At 38.1% G+C, this 18,785-nt stretch overlaps 1 protein-coding gene across 1 annotated transcript in view; it reads left to right on the top strand.

Annotated features, from left to right (window-relative positions):
* Positions 1-11,294, top strand: part of KNDC1 (kinase non-catalytic C-lobe domain containing 1) — a 78,575-nt gene extending 67,281 nt beyond the window's left edge. Inside the window, exons 26-30 of the mRNA XM_087871690.1 lie at positions 282-432; positions 2,347-2,469; positions 2,599-2,658; positions 6,558-6,715; positions 7,298-11,294. Of these exons, the coding sequence (XP_087727816.1) occupies positions 282-432; positions 2,347-2,469; positions 2,599-2,658; positions 6,558-6,715; positions 7,298-7,526 (721 nt within the window). The 3' untranslated portion in view covers positions 7,527-11,294. The remainder of the gene's footprint in view (positions 1-281; positions 433-2,346; positions 2,470-2,598; positions 2,659-6,557; positions 6,716-7,297) is intronic.
* The last annotated feature ends 7,491 nt before the right edge of the window (positions 11,295-18,785 follow it).

Here is an 18,785-nt window from a genome sequence, read left to right on the forward strand (position 1 = left end):
AGACTATTAAGGAAGGCAAATCAAAGACTGCAGAATTGTGGATAAATTATCCAAGGCATTTACTTGGTGCTTAGCCTTGTACTTGCCAATTATGATACATTCTGAAAATAATGTTTTTTTGCTGAAAATCTAGGTCACTCGTGTCTTTGAGCTTTGATCTTATGTCCCTTGGGGTTTGAAATAAATACAATCCGATTCGTTGCTTTCCTTGCAGTGAGTTGTGTTAGCTTTTGCATAGACTTAGGCTGTAAGTGTTATAAATTTTTTATTTTATTTTACAGAGCTTCTTCCTCTGAATTGCTAACTACTCCGACTTATAACCTTTTTGTGAAAAACTGTGTCCAGGATGATTACCTTCTGCAGCTTTTAAAATATGCAGATAATGTCAGTACCTGGGTTGCTGCTGAGATTGTCACCAGTTGCAGCTCTAAGGTATGAATTTTTATTTCATGAATGGGTGTGTATGTGTGCCTGGGCACATGATTCGTTATTGTGATTTTATTTATGTGATTAATGAATATTTCTTCTTTGAATAGAGTAGGATCATAATAGCAACAGCACTTGGACTTATATATCGCTTCATAGTGCTTTACAGATCTTTCTAAGTGGTTTACAGAGTCAGCAAATATCCCTCAACAGTCTAGATCCTCATTTTACCCACTTCGGAAGGATGGAAGGCTGACCTTCCTTGATCCTTCCTTGATCCAGTCAGGATTGAACTCCTGGCAGTCAGCAGAGTTAGCCTGCAATACTGCATTCTAAGCACTGCGCCACCGCAGCTCTTTTGCTGTCAGAGAAATCTTTTGCTTTCTCTGAACTACATTAAAAAAAATGTAACCCAACTCCCAGAATTCCCCAGCCAGCATGGCGAAATTTGTAAGTGCTGTTTAAGATATCTAAGTAGATGTGTGTCTTCAAGTTAGTGTTGACTCCCGGACAAATCCCTGCAGTTTTCTTGGCAGCATTTTTAGAAGTGGTTTTTCCTTGATGTCCTTCTAGGGTTGGGAGAGAATGACTGGCAGAAGGCCACCCAGTTGGCTTCCTGCCTAAGATTGGTGGTTTCTAGCCTGGTGCCTTAACCAGTACACTAAACTGGCACTTCATTTAATAGCATGATCAACAAATGGTCCAGGGCAGTCAGATGTAATTTATCTTTAGTATCTATTGTCTGACGTAATTTCTTTGAATAAATATAGCAACATTCCTTGCAGATACCGAAAGAGAAGAATTGCTTAATTGTTTACACTTTTAATTATTTTTCTTTTTTACTTTTTTTTCTAATTTCCTACATTTTATCAGTTTTTGAAATTCAGTAAAGTTGTATTAAAAAAGAATATATTCTATGAATTCTGATATTTTATGCCTATTAAATAGTGTATGATCAGGTACAGTGGTGGGTTTCAATTTTTTTTTACTACCGGTTCTGTGGGCGTGGCTTGGTGGGCGTGGCATGGCTTGGTAGGCATGGCTTGGTGCACGTGGCAGGGGAAGGTTACTGCAAAATCCCCATTTCCTCCCAATCAGCTGGGACTTGGGAGGCAGAGAATAGATGGGGGTGGGGCCAGTCAGAATTTTTACTACCTGTTCTCCGAACTACTCAAAATTTCCACTACCGGTTCTCCAGAACTGGTCAGAACCTGCTGAAACCTACCTCTGATCAGGTATTACAATTTGCATGCTATATATTTGATTGCATGATGATAAGCTAATTTTAATGTACCATGGTTGCTTGTTCTTGGTTCTTTGTTTTCTGTTTTCATATGTATGAATTGGTTTTATTGTTTATTTAGTTTTATAAAGTTTATAGATTTAATTTGCCTGGATGCTTTATTGTGTTTGATTACATTTTATCTTGCTATAGTCTGATCATTAACTAAAATAAAGTCTTTTTCTCTCGCCCCTTCTCAAAAATACACATGATTATTACTTAGTAACCAAAAACTACTTGGAAACCAGAGTTTTCGTAACTGCATAATAAATCTAATGAAGAGGAGTTTCACGGGGAAAAAACATATACAATGCGCTTTGTGGTTTCAGCAAACAAAACAATTACAGTAATTTATTTAATCTGACATCAAATCTCCTCTTTTTAGTGAGCATTTTGCTTTGGTTGCCAATGGGTAATGAATTTTATCACATTTAGCTAGCTGGAATTGAAAGCATTTAGCTATTTCCAGTTGTCTTCATATAATGATGATGCCCTCCCTGACTGTGTAGCAAAAAATAGAGTCTTTGCTGGAAATGTGTTTTTTGACATTGAGTGCTGGGCATTTGAAACATGGGTTATACACATTGGCAGAGAATACTGATAAATTTTGTTTAAAATGTTTTCTGATTGTTCTCCAGGTACAGATGAATTGGGTATCAAAATTTCTCTTCACTGCCAAGTGTTGCTACAAGCAAAGAAATTTTGCCACTGCGATGCAGATCCTGAGAGGCCTGGAAAATCTCATTGTCAGACAATTGCCTGTGAGTACTATGCCTAGTTATTAGTCGTTTATACAGGCAATATGCTTTTTTATAATATTTGGAGCATGCAAATGATGCATTCCACTCGTAACATTCAGAAGACTAACATTTATTTTGATTTCTGTTCAGATTTGGAAAAATTTGCCTTCTAAAGTTTCTGACATACTGGAAGAACTGAAGGCTGTAGAGGTACAGTAAAAAAATAAGCTCTTTTCTCTCTATCATGAATGGAAATCTGGGCTGTTCCTCAGAAATGTTTGCTGGCAAGCCCAGCTTCAGAGTTGTTTCGTGTTTTTTCTGCACGAGATGATCAAATGCCTGTCATGCTATACAGGTAGTCCTCAATTACCACAATTGAGCTCAAAATTTCAGTTGCTAAGTGAAACATTTCCTAAGTGAGTTTTATCCCAGGTTACGATTTTTCTTGCCACCGTTGTTAAGTGAATCACTCCACTTGTTAAGTTAGTAACATGGTTGTTAAGTGAATCTGGCTTCCTCATAGACTTTGCTTATCAGAAGGTCGCAAAAGTTGATCACATGACCCCATGGATACTGTAGCCATTATAAATATGAGTCAGTTGCCAAACATTTGAATTTTAATTGCATCTGAGCAGGCATGGGAGCTCTAGGCCAGTGATGGTGAACCTATGATATACATATCCCAGGTAATACACCATTTTTTGCTGGACTCTCTGGATGCTCTTGAAAAGGGGTCCCCAATCTCCGATCCGTGGACTTGCACTGGGCCATGGCAGGCCAGAAACCAGGCCATGCAAACACGCAAAGTCCCATCTGCTGGAAACAGGCAGCACACGAAACCATGCTCCTTTCAGTCTGAAGAAAAAATTCTCTCCATGAGACCAGTCCCTGGTGTCCAAAAGATTGGGGGCCACTTCTCTAGAAGTTATACGAGAAGGCCTTATTCTTGCCCAGTCTCCAAGATGACCGAAAATAACATGAGCATTTTCTGGGGCGCCAAAGGCCCAGTGAGAACACCGTTCTCTTGCACTCTCTTCCAGAAGATCCAGAGACAAAAGTCTGGCGCAGAGGTCCAGAGAGGCTTTTTTTTGTCTGAGGTGTGTGTGTGTGTGTGTGTGTGTGTGTGTGTGTGTGTGTGAGTGGTGGGTTCCTCCTGGTTCCGCCCGGTTCCGCCAAGCCGGTAGTGGTGATGGTATGATGTCACCGAACTGGTTCACCCCCCTGCCCCCCCAACCCCCTCCGCATTATTTTTACCTTTTATTTGGCCCCACCCCCAATCTATTGCTGCCTCCTGAGTCCCAGCTGATGGGCTATAAGGAAAAACTGTTTAAACTCTTGCCGTGGGGCTTCAAAGGGCCGCCCTACAGCTGATCAGTGGTAAAAAGCAGTTTGGTGGTAGACCGGTGCCTGAAAAAATAAATGGGTAGACCAGTGCCTGCAAAAATACATGAGTAGACCAGTGCCTGCAAAAATAAATGGGTACAGCTCTGCAAGCAGTTAAAAGCCTGGTAGACCAGTACCTCTGCTAAATCCTAAAGAATTGTCACATGACCATCAAGCCACGTCCACAAAATAAGCCACGCCCACAGAACCGGTAGTAAAAAAATTTAGAACCCACCCCTGGTATGTGTGTGTGTGTCTGTGTGTGTGTGTGTGTGTGAATAACAGATAAGAAAAGTCAAGGTGGGCATTTTTTAAAAAAATTGACGCCATCCCCAAAGGTTCACCATCACTACTCTAGTCCAACATTTTCCTTCATCAAGTGTGAGACAATAATATTAGAGACCATTTCCAGTCATCTCAGCTTAGAGATGACTGGAAATAGTAAAAAAGTGCACATGATCTGTGCCTTCCTTTATACATATGCTTCTCTTGTCCACAGGTAGTCCTCCATTTACGACCACAGTTGAGCCCAAAATTTCTTTTGTTAAGTGAGATATTTGTTGAGTGAGTTTTGCCCCACTTCATAACTTTTCTTGCCAAAGTTGTTAATTTAGTAACACGGTTGTTAAGTGAACCTGGCTTCCCCATTGATTTTTCTTGTCAGAAGTTCACAAAAGTTGATCACATGACCCCAGGACACTGCAACTGTCATAAATATGAGTCAGTTGCCAAGCATCTGCATTATGATCATGTGACCATGGGGATGCTGCAACAGTCATGTGAAAAAGGGTCCTAACTCACTTTTTTTCAGTGCTTTTGTAACTTCAGACGATTACTAAATGAACTGTTGTAAATGGAAGATTACCTGTATCCCGCTTCCGTGCAAATCTAGCTGGAATAAGTACATCTCTGAGTCTGTCCTCAAGAAACTTGAAAATTTGGAGGAGGAGGGCTTCAGTAGTGGGTTTCAAATCCCGGTGCTACCGTTCTCTATTGGTAGGGCGCAGGCGCTTGCTGCGCCCTACCAATGCACAGAGCATTTTCGATGACGTCTGGGTGAGTAGGCGGAGCCTCCCTCCGCCGTCACTACCGGTTCGCCCGAACTGGGGTGAACCAACCCACCACTGGAGAGCTTACTTTATATTTTCAGTGTTTGCATTCAAGGCTTCTTCCTAGGATTTGACGGCAGCCTTCAGAGAGACAGTTCCCAAACCAGAGACAAGTTTAAGGCTGAGCAGAAAATTAAATGAGATCTTTCTGATCAAGGGCTGACATTGTGTCAAGTCTACATGCTGGCTTTGCCTTTGCTGGAAATCTTGTCCCCATCTGCTCCGCTTAATGGTTTATCACTCCCTCGGGCCAGCTAAGCTCCAAAATGTTTCTTGTAAATGTCATCACAGTAGCCTTTCTGACAGTGAGTGAATGAAGAATTGGAAGGCTATCGGGGACTTGTTTTTGTTTTTAAAAATCTGTTCTCTTATAAACAGAAAAATAAACACAAATTGAACAATCCATTCTCTGGTTTCTGTTTCCCTCACATTCTGCCTTGGGTGTTTTTTTTTAGATGCAGTTGTAACATTTCAGATTTGATTGCAAAAGAATATTGAATTATATTTTTCTCTAGCTCCTGCATTGCGGGAAGGGAACACTTTAAACACTGACTTTTGAGAAGTACAATATCTTGTTTTTATTACAAGTAAATCTCTCCATGTCTTCTGCTTTTAGCCAAAAGAAAATGATTGTTAGTAGTGTAGGTATATATATGTATTTGTGATAGGCAGTATTTGTTCCTCCAATGATCTGGATCACTTGTGTTTCCTTGAAAGGGCAAAATTTTGCAAGACAGAGAACATTTTGCAATTGCTCTTTATATCCTCCAGGACTGAAATCTGGCATAAAAATCCATATCCAGATATAAGACATTATTATACATTATTTACATTACATATTACAGAGTGTATATTATACATATATCCATTATCGTTCCCAATTCTTTCTCTTTAAATATTATACAAAAATGTTTGTTACAACATAGCAAAGACTTTGCCATGCGGTGAAATGCTCCTGGTTCGGACCGGATTGCCCGATCCGGTAGCGATGGCGGCGGGTGGTTCGGGGAACCGGTAGCAAAAATCCCTGCGCCCCACCCCCCCACCCCACCATGCTCAGCTGAGTCGCACGGTCATCAGAGGCTTTTTTTTTTACTTTTAAAAGCATTTTTTCTACAACCTCTTCCGACAAAAAATGCTTTTAAAAGTAAAAAAAAAAAAAGCCTCTGATGATCGCGCGACTCAGCATTTTTTTCTGCAACCTCTTGGCCGAAGAGGTGGTAAAAAAATGCTTTGAAAAGTCTCTGATGATCCCAGCTGAGTTGCCCGATCGTCAGAGAGGCTTTTCAAAGCATTTTTAAAAATGTCTCTCTGACGATCCCAGCTGAGTTGCCTAATCGGCAGAGAGGCTTTTCAAAGCATTTTTAAAAAAGCCTCTCTGACGATGCTAGCTGGGTTGCCTGATTGCCAGAGGCTTTTCAAAGCATTAGAAAAAATGCTTTGAAAAATTAAAAAAAAAAAGTTCGCCAAGCCCACCCAGTCACATTACCCTCCCCCCCACCAAGCCACGTCCACAGAACCGGTAGTAACACATTTTACATTTCACCCCTGCTTTTCCACCAATGGTTATGCCCTGTTCTAAGATGTCTGTCTGCATGTCTGTGTTTATTATTTCAGGTATTTTTAAAAAGTGACAGCTTGTGCTTAATGGAAGGGGAGAGATTTAAAACACTGCCAACAATTCCATCGGCTCACATACTAGCTATGCACATACAACAACTTGAAACTGGAGGATTTACGATGCGAAATGGCACCTACAGGTGGACCAAACTTAGGTAATGTTTTTATGGCATGGAATTTACTAAAATGGAATACAGCCTTGCAAGTTAATATACGGTATTTTCCCCAAAATAAGACCCTGTCTTATATTTTTTGAATCCCGAAATAAGCGCTTGGCCTTATTTTTGAGGAGATCTTATTATTTTGGGGCGCTGGAGCAAGACGGGGCTCCTCTTGCCATCTTACCTCATCTCCAGCTCTGTCTCCGTAACCCTAACCAGAGGAAATGGTAGGGATTGACTGCGCATGGGTTTAAATATTTTTGGAGAGGGCTTATTTTCGGGGGGGGGATTATTTTAGCTCATGCGCTCAAAAGCCCGATTGGGCTTATTATCCGGGAGATCTTATTTTCAGGGAAATAGGGTAGCTTAACAATAATGTTAAGAAACATATTCTGTATATTAATTTATGAAATAATTAAAGGATAAATTGAACGTTTTGATTATTTATTGTAGAATGTTTTATATACATTTGTTTTTAAAAAATTGAATATTAAGCGCCTAACACAATGTTTATTTTCCATCAAATATGGAGGGGGAAAAGCCTGACTGGTTTCTTTCATCTTTTCTCTTTTTAAGAAATATTGCAAAAGTTGTAAGCCAAGTTCAAGCATTTCAAGAAAACCCCTACATGTTCCCACCAGATTGCCAATTACAAGATTTCTTAAGACAACGAATAGCTTTTCTTAACAATGCAGACATCTTCACATTAGCAGCTGACAATTATGCCAACTTTCATCAGAAACCTGAAAAGCAATCTCGAAAAATCCAGGATGCATTACACAGGATGAAAGCAATGTTTCAGTAAGGTTTATATACATCTCTTGAGCAATTTCTATTTAAAGAAACATCTTCCTGGATCAACTAATTACTAAATAGCTGTACAGATAGTCCTCGACTTATGACCACAGTTGAGCCCAAAATTTCCATTGCCAAGCAAGCCAATTGTTAAGTAGCCATGCTCCATTTTATGGCATTTTTGCCATGGTTAAGCAAATCAATTGCTTAGTGAATCATGTGGTCATTAAGCAAAACTGGGTTCCCCCATTGACTTATTTTCATTAGTTTCATTTGAGTTTATTCCTTGAAATGGATACAAAAAAATAAGGGTTAATAATCCCCATTTAGAGAATAAACGAAAATATACGATGCCTTCAAAAAAGTAAAAGAATTGAAATGGTAATGGGCTGGTCACATAGCAAGAAGAACTGATGGCAGGTGGACCAAGGCAGTCATAGAATGGATCCCACTTGATAAAAAGCATCCATGAGAGAGACCTAAAACATAATGAAACAACGACATCAACAAGTATTGTGGGGCCCAAATGGCGAAGGAAAGCTGAAGTCCGTATTGGTTGGAAACATGTGGAAGAGGCCTTCATCCTGCAGTGGATAGACAATAGCTAAGATGATGATAATGATGATGATGATGATGATGATGATGATGAATCACCATTTTGAAAACAATGTTAATTGAGATTTGCATTCGGCTCAGTTTCTATTTGGAACTGCCAATCCTTTGGAGGCATTTGCAAGATTCCTGCTGTTAGTTTCTTCATTTAATAATAAGTTAGCTTCAGAATAACATATCAAAGGCGTGTAAAGAAATTAATATTAAATATTTTCCCACCTTTATTTTGCCTTGAAGACAGAGGTTACAGATAAAGATTAAATCTGAGTATATCTTGTCAGAAGACCCAGTTTTTCATAAACATTTCACTATCTTAACAACAACAACAAAACATCAGTACAATCACATCTGGAGAAACAGTGGCATCCATAAGGGTGAATCTACAAAGTTAAGAGGGTGATTAGAACTGCACAATCAAAGCCTTGCTCCTTTTTAATGTGTGATGCATTCATGATACACAAAAGGGGCCAGGCTTGAATTGTGTGGCTGTGTCCGCCAACCTGAGTTTCTTGACTCCCCTTTGGAGATTTCTGCCCAGAAACTCATTTCGTTGCTAATTTATTGATCACCAGATTAAGCAGGTTCAGAATTGGAACTGGTCCTGCCATTATTTTCTCCAATAAAGTTTGATTCCTCGAATTTCATAAATCTGCTGCATGTTCTCTGTGGTTTTTGCATAAAAAGTCTAGTGCAGAGAAACTGCCAATGGAATAAGAGCACTGAACATATCCTGAGCCAACATCTGTTACTATGTGGCCAAAGGAGAAACTGGAGACAAAGGTTGACATTAAAAAAAAGACAAGTAGCATGTCAGCGTGCCAAGTAATACATCCGCCAAAAGCAAAACTCCGACACAGGTAGATTCCTCAAAGAACATATTGGATACAGCATATCAGCACAGCTAGTGAAAACCAACTCTAAAAGTTCCCACAGTTGTCCCCCTAATTAAAAGAGCGAATATTTCCCTCCCCAGATGTCACCGGTTACATTGTCCAATGAGAGTAGCTGGGAGACTGCTTGTTCACTCCTCTGTTGGGATGACCTTGGTTCCCATAAGAAAACCCTTTGTTTTGACTGGTAACTGGTCTATCTATTTCCCCTTCCAAAGTTTGTGGCAAATATGAGGCAGGAAAAGATGGCTTCAGCCAAGCTCGCTTCAAAGTTGACACACTGGATGTAACCCATAGGCAACCAATTACCAGCCACTAGTTTAGCTCAATGGTGACCTGAAAGGTCTTACCCTGATTATTTGAGTAACTTGCTACAATTTAGGAGTGGACATACTAAATTCAAAACAAAACCCCACAATGGCCATATGGCTAGGGCCCTTGATTAAAACTAAGTAACAATTAAAGTCTTCCATCTGACAACTTGCAGGAGATCTGTTGAGAGCTCTGCTTGTTGCTTGGGAGAGAGTAGAAGATATCAAAAGACAAAAAGATGCATCAACAGGAGATGGTCCTACCATTTCTAGTAAGTGCCTCCAAGGGAATGTATTCCTCTAGTGACAAAATGAGGGATGCAGTGGCTTAGTGGCTAAGACACTGAACTTGTTGATTGAAAGGTCGGCAGTTCAGCGGTTCAAATCCCTAGTGCCGCATAACGGGGTGAGTTCCCGTTACTTGTCCCAGCTTCTGCCAACCTAGCAGTTCGAAAGCACGTAAAAAATGCAAGTAGAAAAATAGGGACCACCTTTGGTGGGAAGGTAACAATGTTCCATGTGCCTTTGGCGTTTAGTCATGCCAGTCACATGACCACGGAGACATCTTCAGACAGCGCTGGCTCTTCGGCTTTGAAACAGAGATGAGCACCGTTCCCTAGAGTCGGGAACGACTAGCACAAATGTGCGAGGGGAACCTTTATCTTTACCTAGTGACAAAATATTTTCTGCTCTCAATTACCTAATGCTACCTAAGTACTCACATAGTATCAGCCTCCATAGGTAATAAGAAAAGAAAATGTTTAGTTGCCCATGTGCTCCTAATGTTCTTCCACATCTATTAGTTTTGGGAGTTGGCATGGCCTTCTAAGATTGAATTCTCAACATACAGAAATGATTAGACCTGAATCCGGTTTCTTGAGTCAGATTAGCTAAACTGAAAGCAGAGACTTAATTCCAAAACATAAACACTTATTTATTTTTTTAAAAAAATCATGTTCAGTATCTATTCTTCTTCTTATACCAGCTCTATTTCTATCTTATGGTTCTAAGGCAGCATATGATTCCTTTTCAAGAATAATTTTCATACAGATTTGCAAACATGATGTGTTTCTATGTGTGCTATGTATTTGATTGGACTGATGTTTTGTATGCATGTACTTCACTTTCATTACTTTTTTCTGTAATGTATCCTATTAAAACAGATCACCTGTTAAACAATTAGTTGCGGACACTGATTTGTTTCAAAGGATTTAAATCCTTCATTTAAGCTGAAGACCCCGTTATTCCAGCAAGCCGGTCTGATGGGACAATAATTTTAATCGGGTTTTAAATATGGGTTTTTAACATGGTTTTATAGGGGTTGTAGAATGGGAATTTTAAATTCGGCCAAAAATTGAATTATTTTAATATGGTTTTTAAATTTGTCTTGTATATTGTTTTATTATGGCTGTTCTCCGCCCTGAGTCCTTCGGGAGAAGGGCGGTATAAAAATATAATAAAATCAAATAAATCAAATCAAGTATTTATTATATCACCTAGAGGTAATTTTCCTATTGAATCTGAAGAAGATTAATCATAGTGATATGTTTTATTTTGTTTGAAAACGTATTTCATTTTCAATTCAGTCGAATCTGTGTTTTTGAATTTTTATATGGAATTATTTTTCAAAAGTTTTTAAGCTGTAAAATCTGTAAAAGTTGTTTAATCATGAGCAAATTTGAGCAAGTATTTCTCTGTAAATTACAGTGTCAAAATTATTTTAAAAGAACCTCTTTCCACCATTATGTCATTCTGTGCTATGCTGAGGACCTAAAGTACTTTCCAATAATTGACTTGAAATTTTCTAAAATCTGTTCTCAGACGTCAACATATAAGTTACTTTTTAAACTTTTTAAACTCTGCTTATATTTTTATATGAAACAATCAGTATTTTCAAGCCAAAGTATTGCTTTTAAAAATATCTTATGATATGATGTGAAAATAAATGATTAAGTCTAGAGGAAACTTCTTGTCTAATTGCTATTTTTATTAAATTTTCTGATTTATTTTGATGTTGACTTGAACATAGGGAGAAACAGGCATTTTTAATACACTATTAATACAAATTGAAACCTTTTATTAATATACCTGCAGCAACCTCTTATACAACTCCAAATTATTTTCAATAAAGTTTGAGAATTTGTATGAAACTATTTTTAGAGTTTATACTGCTAAACCACTGAAATGTATTTTTTTAGTCTGGAATCCATGCTATAACTTCCTGCCCTGTTCAAGAGCATAAGTAGATATGGCTTATCAAGTTAGTAAGGCTGAAATTTATAGAACTTTTTGCTGGAGGGGTTAAAGCTATTTTTTTTAAAAATGTAAAACAAGCACTTGAGCGAATATAATCAAATATTAACTATGGCATTTTAGCTATAATATTTCATTCATCTCTGAGTCATGAACAAAATCAAAAGAAGGGAAGAAGGCTTTTTTTAATGTCGGGACAGATGAGAGTATTTTCATCTAATCAGAGTCATAAATTATGTATTATTCTCTCTTGCCTCCTTCAGCCTCATCTCACTATTGTAGCTTTCAGGTCGAATAACCTGAAGTTTTTAAGAGATGCATCAGAGAAAGCTTTCTGGATTTGAGCATGTTTGCAAATTACTTTGACTAAGAATTACCATCCCAAACTATTTCTAGACATTACTCTAGATCAGGGGTCCCCAACCCCCAGTGCGTGGACCAGCACTGGTCCGCAGCATTCCAGAAATTAGGCTGGGCAAACAAGTGAAGCCCCATCCATGGGATGCAGGCAGCACGGGAAACTACGCCCCCCTCTGGTCCACAGAACAACCTCTCTACGGAACCGGTCCCTGGTGCCCAAAAGGTTGGAGGCCTCTGCTCTAGACAGATGGATGTATTGATTATGGAGTCACTGTAAATGTAAGGCTGAGCAAAAATACCACTTTTATATGTGCCCTTCCATGTTTATTTGCATTTCTCTTAATTAATATCCATATTAATTATTTCTCTTAATATCCATAATATTTAGTTTATGCTGACTTCAGAAGAAAGAACAAAGATGGAAGATGGGAAATAGGCTCTATTAATTTTTTTTTTTACAAGAATTGAATAAAGTAATTAATGAAGTCAGAAAAAAAAGTTTCAGGTTAACTAGTGATTTAGGGCAAAGCATGGAATAAAGGAATGAGCAAAAAGTACAACTAAGACCATAAAGGAATAGAAATGCTAACATAGTATAAATGCTAGTTACCAGTATATGCTACTTCTTTTTTAAAACACATTCTTTCTCATTTTGGAAGTTACTTTAAAAATCCTTTTAGAGGAATGATGATAGCTGTATCATATACAGCATTCTTTTTCTTCGTAATTGCTTATTTATCCAGAAGGTGGCACTGGAAATCTATGATTGTAGTTTTAGAAAATATCCCTCAGGGATAACCTGAGATTCCATTTCATCAAATACAAGTACTAGACAGAGGGAGGGAAGGGGAGAGAGAGAGAGAGAATGTGAGTATTGTGCTTAAAAGTTAACAAATGTATTGTGGTTTAAGCTTTTTCTGGTGAAAACTTAATACATCTATTAGTCCACTTTCATTATTCTTTATTAGTTGCTATTTTGAAGAAATCTTAAAGATACATCAAACTGTGCAATAAAACATATCTTGGTATTCCATTGTTAAAATAAATCTACCAAAAAAAAAAAAGACATTTATATTCCTATTGGTTCCAGAGAAGTTTATTTATTAAAATAAGATCCACTCAAATCCAGTGAAGCAAAAGTTGAAGGTGTCTGAAAGAAATGATTTTACAGCAGAAGTTGAGATGCTGAAGATCCTTAGTGTTGTATTCCAGACCCAAATTACTAGCTAGCTAGGCTGTCAATCTTAACAATCTTCTTTGGAGTGCCACAGGTTTGACACTCTCAATTTATGGAATGACATACAGATCCTCAGCAACTCCTCCCCCAGTTAAATATGCTAGAAAAATGTCCCTCTTAGATCATTTTTTAAAAGGCAAGGTTAGCCTAGTTACAGCTCAATTGCCTTTGCTTATCTAAGAAGTATATATTTCAACATATTAATAAAAATCATTGGCTGCAAGCCAATATATAATTATCTGTTGGTTCTTGGGATGGTACAGGATTAGATATAGTTCATAGTACTCCAGTGTTAAAGCAGGTCTATTTATAACTTAGCCATCAAGTCCCACCTCTGAGAAGGAGATCTGGCTACGTTTCAAAATAATGCCATAATTTACTTCAGAAATAGGCACCCTAAAGTCTAGAGATCAAAGGTCTGTGCTATGCATTAATAACTAATTATTTAATTATACAATTTATTTTATATAATTTAAATTACACACACACACACACACACTATATATATATGCAAGTCTTGGCGTATTTGGGTCTTTTCCCATGTAAGATCGTTACATATATATATATCTGTGTTTTCCCAAAAATAAGACCACACACACACACACACACAATTTAAATTATACAATTTAATTAAACAATTATAAAAGTTAATACAGGTAATCCTTGATTTGCAACCACAATTGAGCCCAAAATTTCTGTTGTTAAACGAGACAGTTGTTAAGTAATTTTTGCCCCATTTTATGACCTTTCTTGCCACAATTGTTAAGTGAATCACTGCAGTTACCGTAAGTTAATAATGCGGTTGTTAAGTGAATCTGGCTTCTCCATTGACTTTGCTTGTCAGATGATCGCAAAAGGGGATCACATGACCCCGGGACACTGCAACCGTCATAAATATGAGTCGGTTGCCAAGCATCCAAATTTGGGTCATGTCACCACGGGGATGCTGTGATGGTCATAAGTGTGAAAAACAGTCATAAGGCACTTTTCTCACTGCCGTTGTAACTTTGAGTGGTCACTAAATGAACTGTTGTAAGTCAAGGACTACCTGTACAAAGATTACTTGGCTCCCTTACTAAGAGAAATCACCACTTGTACTATTGCATTTTAGCCATTTACCTGTGCTTAGTTTTTCTGAAAAATTGTTATCACCACGATTTACCAAAAAAAGAGGATAACCTCAACAAAAATCTCTTAGATACTAAACTTTCATCTTCTCTCACATTAAAAAATCATGTTATATACTGTTATCATTAAATTATTGTTTACTTGACAATAGAAAACAGCAATTAAGCAAATTTACTAACATAGGCAATCCAGTGGTTTAAAATCAAAATTTCTAAACCTCATCAACTGGTCTAAATAGTTCTTCAAGGAATGTGTTTGTGGTGTGTGAAGAATTCATCAATATTCTTAATAACCCAATATTAAATCAATATTAAATATCCCACAGTGAGCTGAACCCACTAATTGTTTTTCCTTTAAAACCCCAAAAATATCAAACAGAAGAAACAGTGTTTGTGTTGGATTGATCATAACTTTAAAGCCTATACAGCCTTATCACACTTTGAATATCATAAGATAACATTTTGTGTCTAATTTTTGTGTGTGTTGTACCACATCTTTTTGGCTTGTTTGTTACTCATTGCTCATGTGCTCCTATTTGTGAGCTCTTATGCAATTTCTATTATACTGCATGTGTGCCTATAAAGCATAATTGCCAGGAAATCTAGATGAAGGATTAGGCAACAAGATCATCGTGTATATAGGAGTAGAAATCATTAGACAACTTGGGCAGAAAGATGTTACTACAGAAAAAGTTGGCCATAAATGATATTGCTACATTCAATTCAGGTGAGTTATGTTTTGTTTGGGGTTGGAGTGGGGTGGGGTGGGGATGAGAAAAGTGCTTTAAAAGTCTACAGTTAATCTTGCCTGGGAGAAAAACAGCCCCTAAAGAAAAACTAAGCTTCCACACTTGTGAAACTCATCTATTCTGGAAAAATCCCAAGAAAAATTCATTGATCTGATCTGTAGTACATAACCTGAAGGGAAATTCCTTTCTAATCAGATGAATGGTGTTAAGATGATCACGACAAAGTTCTATCTGTCTCGTCTTCCTTTATTTGTATTGCAACAGAGAGCAAAGAGATGGCAATCCAACATACAAAATCCACATCTGGACAAAGCACTTTTGTCTCACGGTTAATGTAGCCATTAAACTTTGCTACCAGTATTATTGATCTTGCCTCTCAAGTTTGCCAAGACCAAGAAGGTAAGCATTCCAGGAGACCCAACACATCTAGCTACAGGAACCACTCATAGATGCTCCCATTGTTGAGAAATGATCGAAAGATTTCACTGGATAGATCCAGTTTTCCCACCTGGAGATCCAGAAATATATCAGTTTTACTAATGCAGTTCCTATTTGTATTAATTTACGAATAATCAGTTGAAAGCATGCAAAACAAACTTAAAATTAGGCTATTTGTTCATCTTTATGCTGTATTCTGAATAAACAACAAAAGACCTTAAGAAACAGCCTTTTTATCACTGAGTAAGGTCAGTCTCAATTCCTGGATGACCTCATGGATATGTCAGGATTCTTCCTTTAACAAAACAAAAGTAATTTGGAATTCCTTTCTTTGAAGAGTTTCCCATCCCACTCTACTTTCCAATCTTAGGTTTTTCTGAATAACTCTGACTTTGTTTAGAATTGCAAATTAGCTAAGGTCATCTTGTAACTCCCTTCTTGATCCCTCTATCCTGAAGATGCTACATAGTTTTCTCTAAGCTATGTTTTCCAATTGTATTGGAATAACAATTATGGTAGTTGTAATCCTAACACAATTGGAAGGGTAGGAAAAAAGATTGGGAAAAACAATCTAGGGGATCTGAATGGAGGACTTCCTTGTTCAAAGAAGACATCTAGCATTGAACTATGTCCTTTTTCCAAGGGAAAAAACAACAACTTTGTGATGAGAATAGCTTGTGAGAACATTGTTGGAAGTGAACGAAAATGCTTTCTGCAGCACTTTCTGGTGCTCAAGTGTTGGTTTTGACACTTGTTTTAGAAAATCCACAACATGATGTTATTGCTACTCCAATTATTACAGTGCAGGGGATAGAATAATCTTCTGGTGGTTGAAGGTGACCTGGCATGCAGGGCAAGAGAACAAGAAAAGTGGCACATCAACAATTTTCTTCCAATGCTGAGCATTGCAGAGAGTGGCCCACATCACTGGATTTGGTATTACTGATCTGCACACAGTATATGATCTCTGATTTGTTTCATGTTTACTTTGTTCTGGACATTCTTTTATGAATTTGTTTGTTTATATCTTGCCTTTTCTCTGACAGTTCAAGGAAGGAGGTGTCCCTAATTATATTTCTATGACTACTATCTTGGGAGATATGCCGGAGTGGCTATGTCTGTGACCGGCTTAATTATCCAGTAGGTTTTATCATTGCGTGCAAATATTCTGGATTTCTCTGATCAAACACCCATAACATAGAACACCCATAACATAGAACACCCATAACATAGAGTAATAGACTTGGAAGGGGACTTGAAGATCTTCTAGTCCAACCCACTGCTCAAGCAGGAGATCCCATACCATTTTAGACAAATGGCTGTCCAGTCTCTTTTTGAAAACCTCCAGTGATAGAGCACCCACACTTCTGAAGGCAAGCTTGCTCTTACTTTTAGGAATTTACTCCTTAGTTCTAGGTTCCTTCTCTCCTTGGTTAGTTTCCAATAAGAAGTACAGTTAATTTCTATAAGAAGTATACTTCGCTGGCTCTTCATAAGAGTGATACCTATAAATATGTTACAAACACAAATCACCATTATAATTGGCAGACTTCTTACATGTTTGTAATTTTGTGCATTGTACAAATGCATATTTAATCATATACCGGTAGTGACTAAAACAAACTTATGTGAGTTAATTCAGAATTAGGCATGGTTTGAGGCCACCAAAAGCTATAAGTTTGGGTACAATGAGTGGATTTTATGCATCTCAAACAACAACAACAACAAAGCCCCACACACATCAGGCTTGAAACTGCTTGATTTGGTATTTATGTTTCCAAAATTTGGGAGGGGAAAGGATTTGGAAAGTCTTTCTGAAAGGTGCCTCTGCACTTGATAGAAAAGATCATACATTGTTCCCACATTCATCTTTAAGGTAACACAATAATTGAGTGTGCAAATGTAGCTTGAACAGTGGTTGCACTCATCTCCAGTGCCCCTTCTTTCATTTTTTTAAAATATCACCATATGCTTGTAATTCAAATGTCAGGGAATTAACCCTGACATCAAAAACTTATTTCCTGCTTTATAAAAAATGAATCAGCTTAATAAACACAAACACTTCAACAAAAGCTGTATAGCTTTTGAGGCCATAGGAAATACTTTCTTAATAAATGACCTCTGTCACTTAAGCTGCACTCAAAGGAACTTGAATTAATGTAGTTCTTTTAACCTTCCGTGGAAACTGTGAGCACCAAAGTTTGTTGTACAATTATCCTTTTAAACGTATCCTTACAATATAAATATGGAGCCTGAGTGGCGTAGGAGGCTAAGGCCTCCTACTAAGGCAGCATTTAACATCCAGCTGCCTGCAATTACTGCGAGTTCAATTCTCACCAGGCTCAAGGTCGACTCAGCCTTCCATCCTTTCTAAGGTGGGTAAAATGAGGATCCGGTTTGTGGGGGCAATAAGCTGACTTTGTATAAATATACAAAAGTATGAAGGCTATTGCTTAATGCGTTGTAAGCCATCCTGAGTCTCCGGAGAAGGGCGGCATATAAAAATAAATAAAAATAAAAAAATAAAATAAATACAAATTTATATTGATCAGGAGGAAATGATAAAGGCATCTGGTGGGGAGGTGGGAAGGACTAGATTTTTTTTCCTATGGTGGAAATAACACTACAAACAGATCAATTGACCCAATTTCATCTCCTTCCATAAAACAGACAAATGTGTGAATCAAGCTAATTTTTCAACCTCTCTCCTCCCTCCGTGTCTCTATAATTGGACTACTAGGCTGTCCAGTAATTCAGCCCAAAATATATGAGGTGACCTGGAGGCCATGGCTTTTGACAGCTCCCCTCTCTCAGAAGCCATTTGTGATGATCAAATCCGAAGCAGCAACAGCCACAGATGCACCTGAAGTCCTCTGAGAAAGGAGTGATAGAGAATGACTTCAAGCCCTATCTTATTTATTAAGTAATAAATTACCATTGTTAGTTGGAAGAGAGAGAGAGAGAGAGAGACAGAATGTCAGGCGCTGACATTGGCTCCATCTAACTCCCAAGTATTTTTTTTCATGTGGAGGGAAGGAGACACCATTGGTACAGATTGTGAGGGAGGAGGAAATAAACTGAGGAGGAAGAGGAGCAGAGAAAAGCTCTGTAAAACCATTTCCAATGACCTCAGGGCCACAGGCAGTCACTCTGCCATCCTCCTCTGTGTGTTTGTGTGTGTGTGTGAGAGAGAGAGGGGGGGGGAGAGAGAGGGAGAGAGAGACACACACACACAATCTCCTGCTGTCCCCAAGCCCACCAAATGAGTTTGACAGCTCTTTTAAGGCAAGGC

The sequence above is a fragment of the Pantherophis guttatus genome, chromosome 6, assembly GCF_059756535.1.
Source record: "Pantherophis guttatus breed Tessera chromosome 6, ASM5975653v1, whole genome shotgun sequence".
In the NCBI taxonomy this organism is placed as follows: Eukaryota; Metazoa; Chordata; class Lepidosauria; order Squamata; family Colubridae; genus Pantherophis; species Pantherophis guttatus.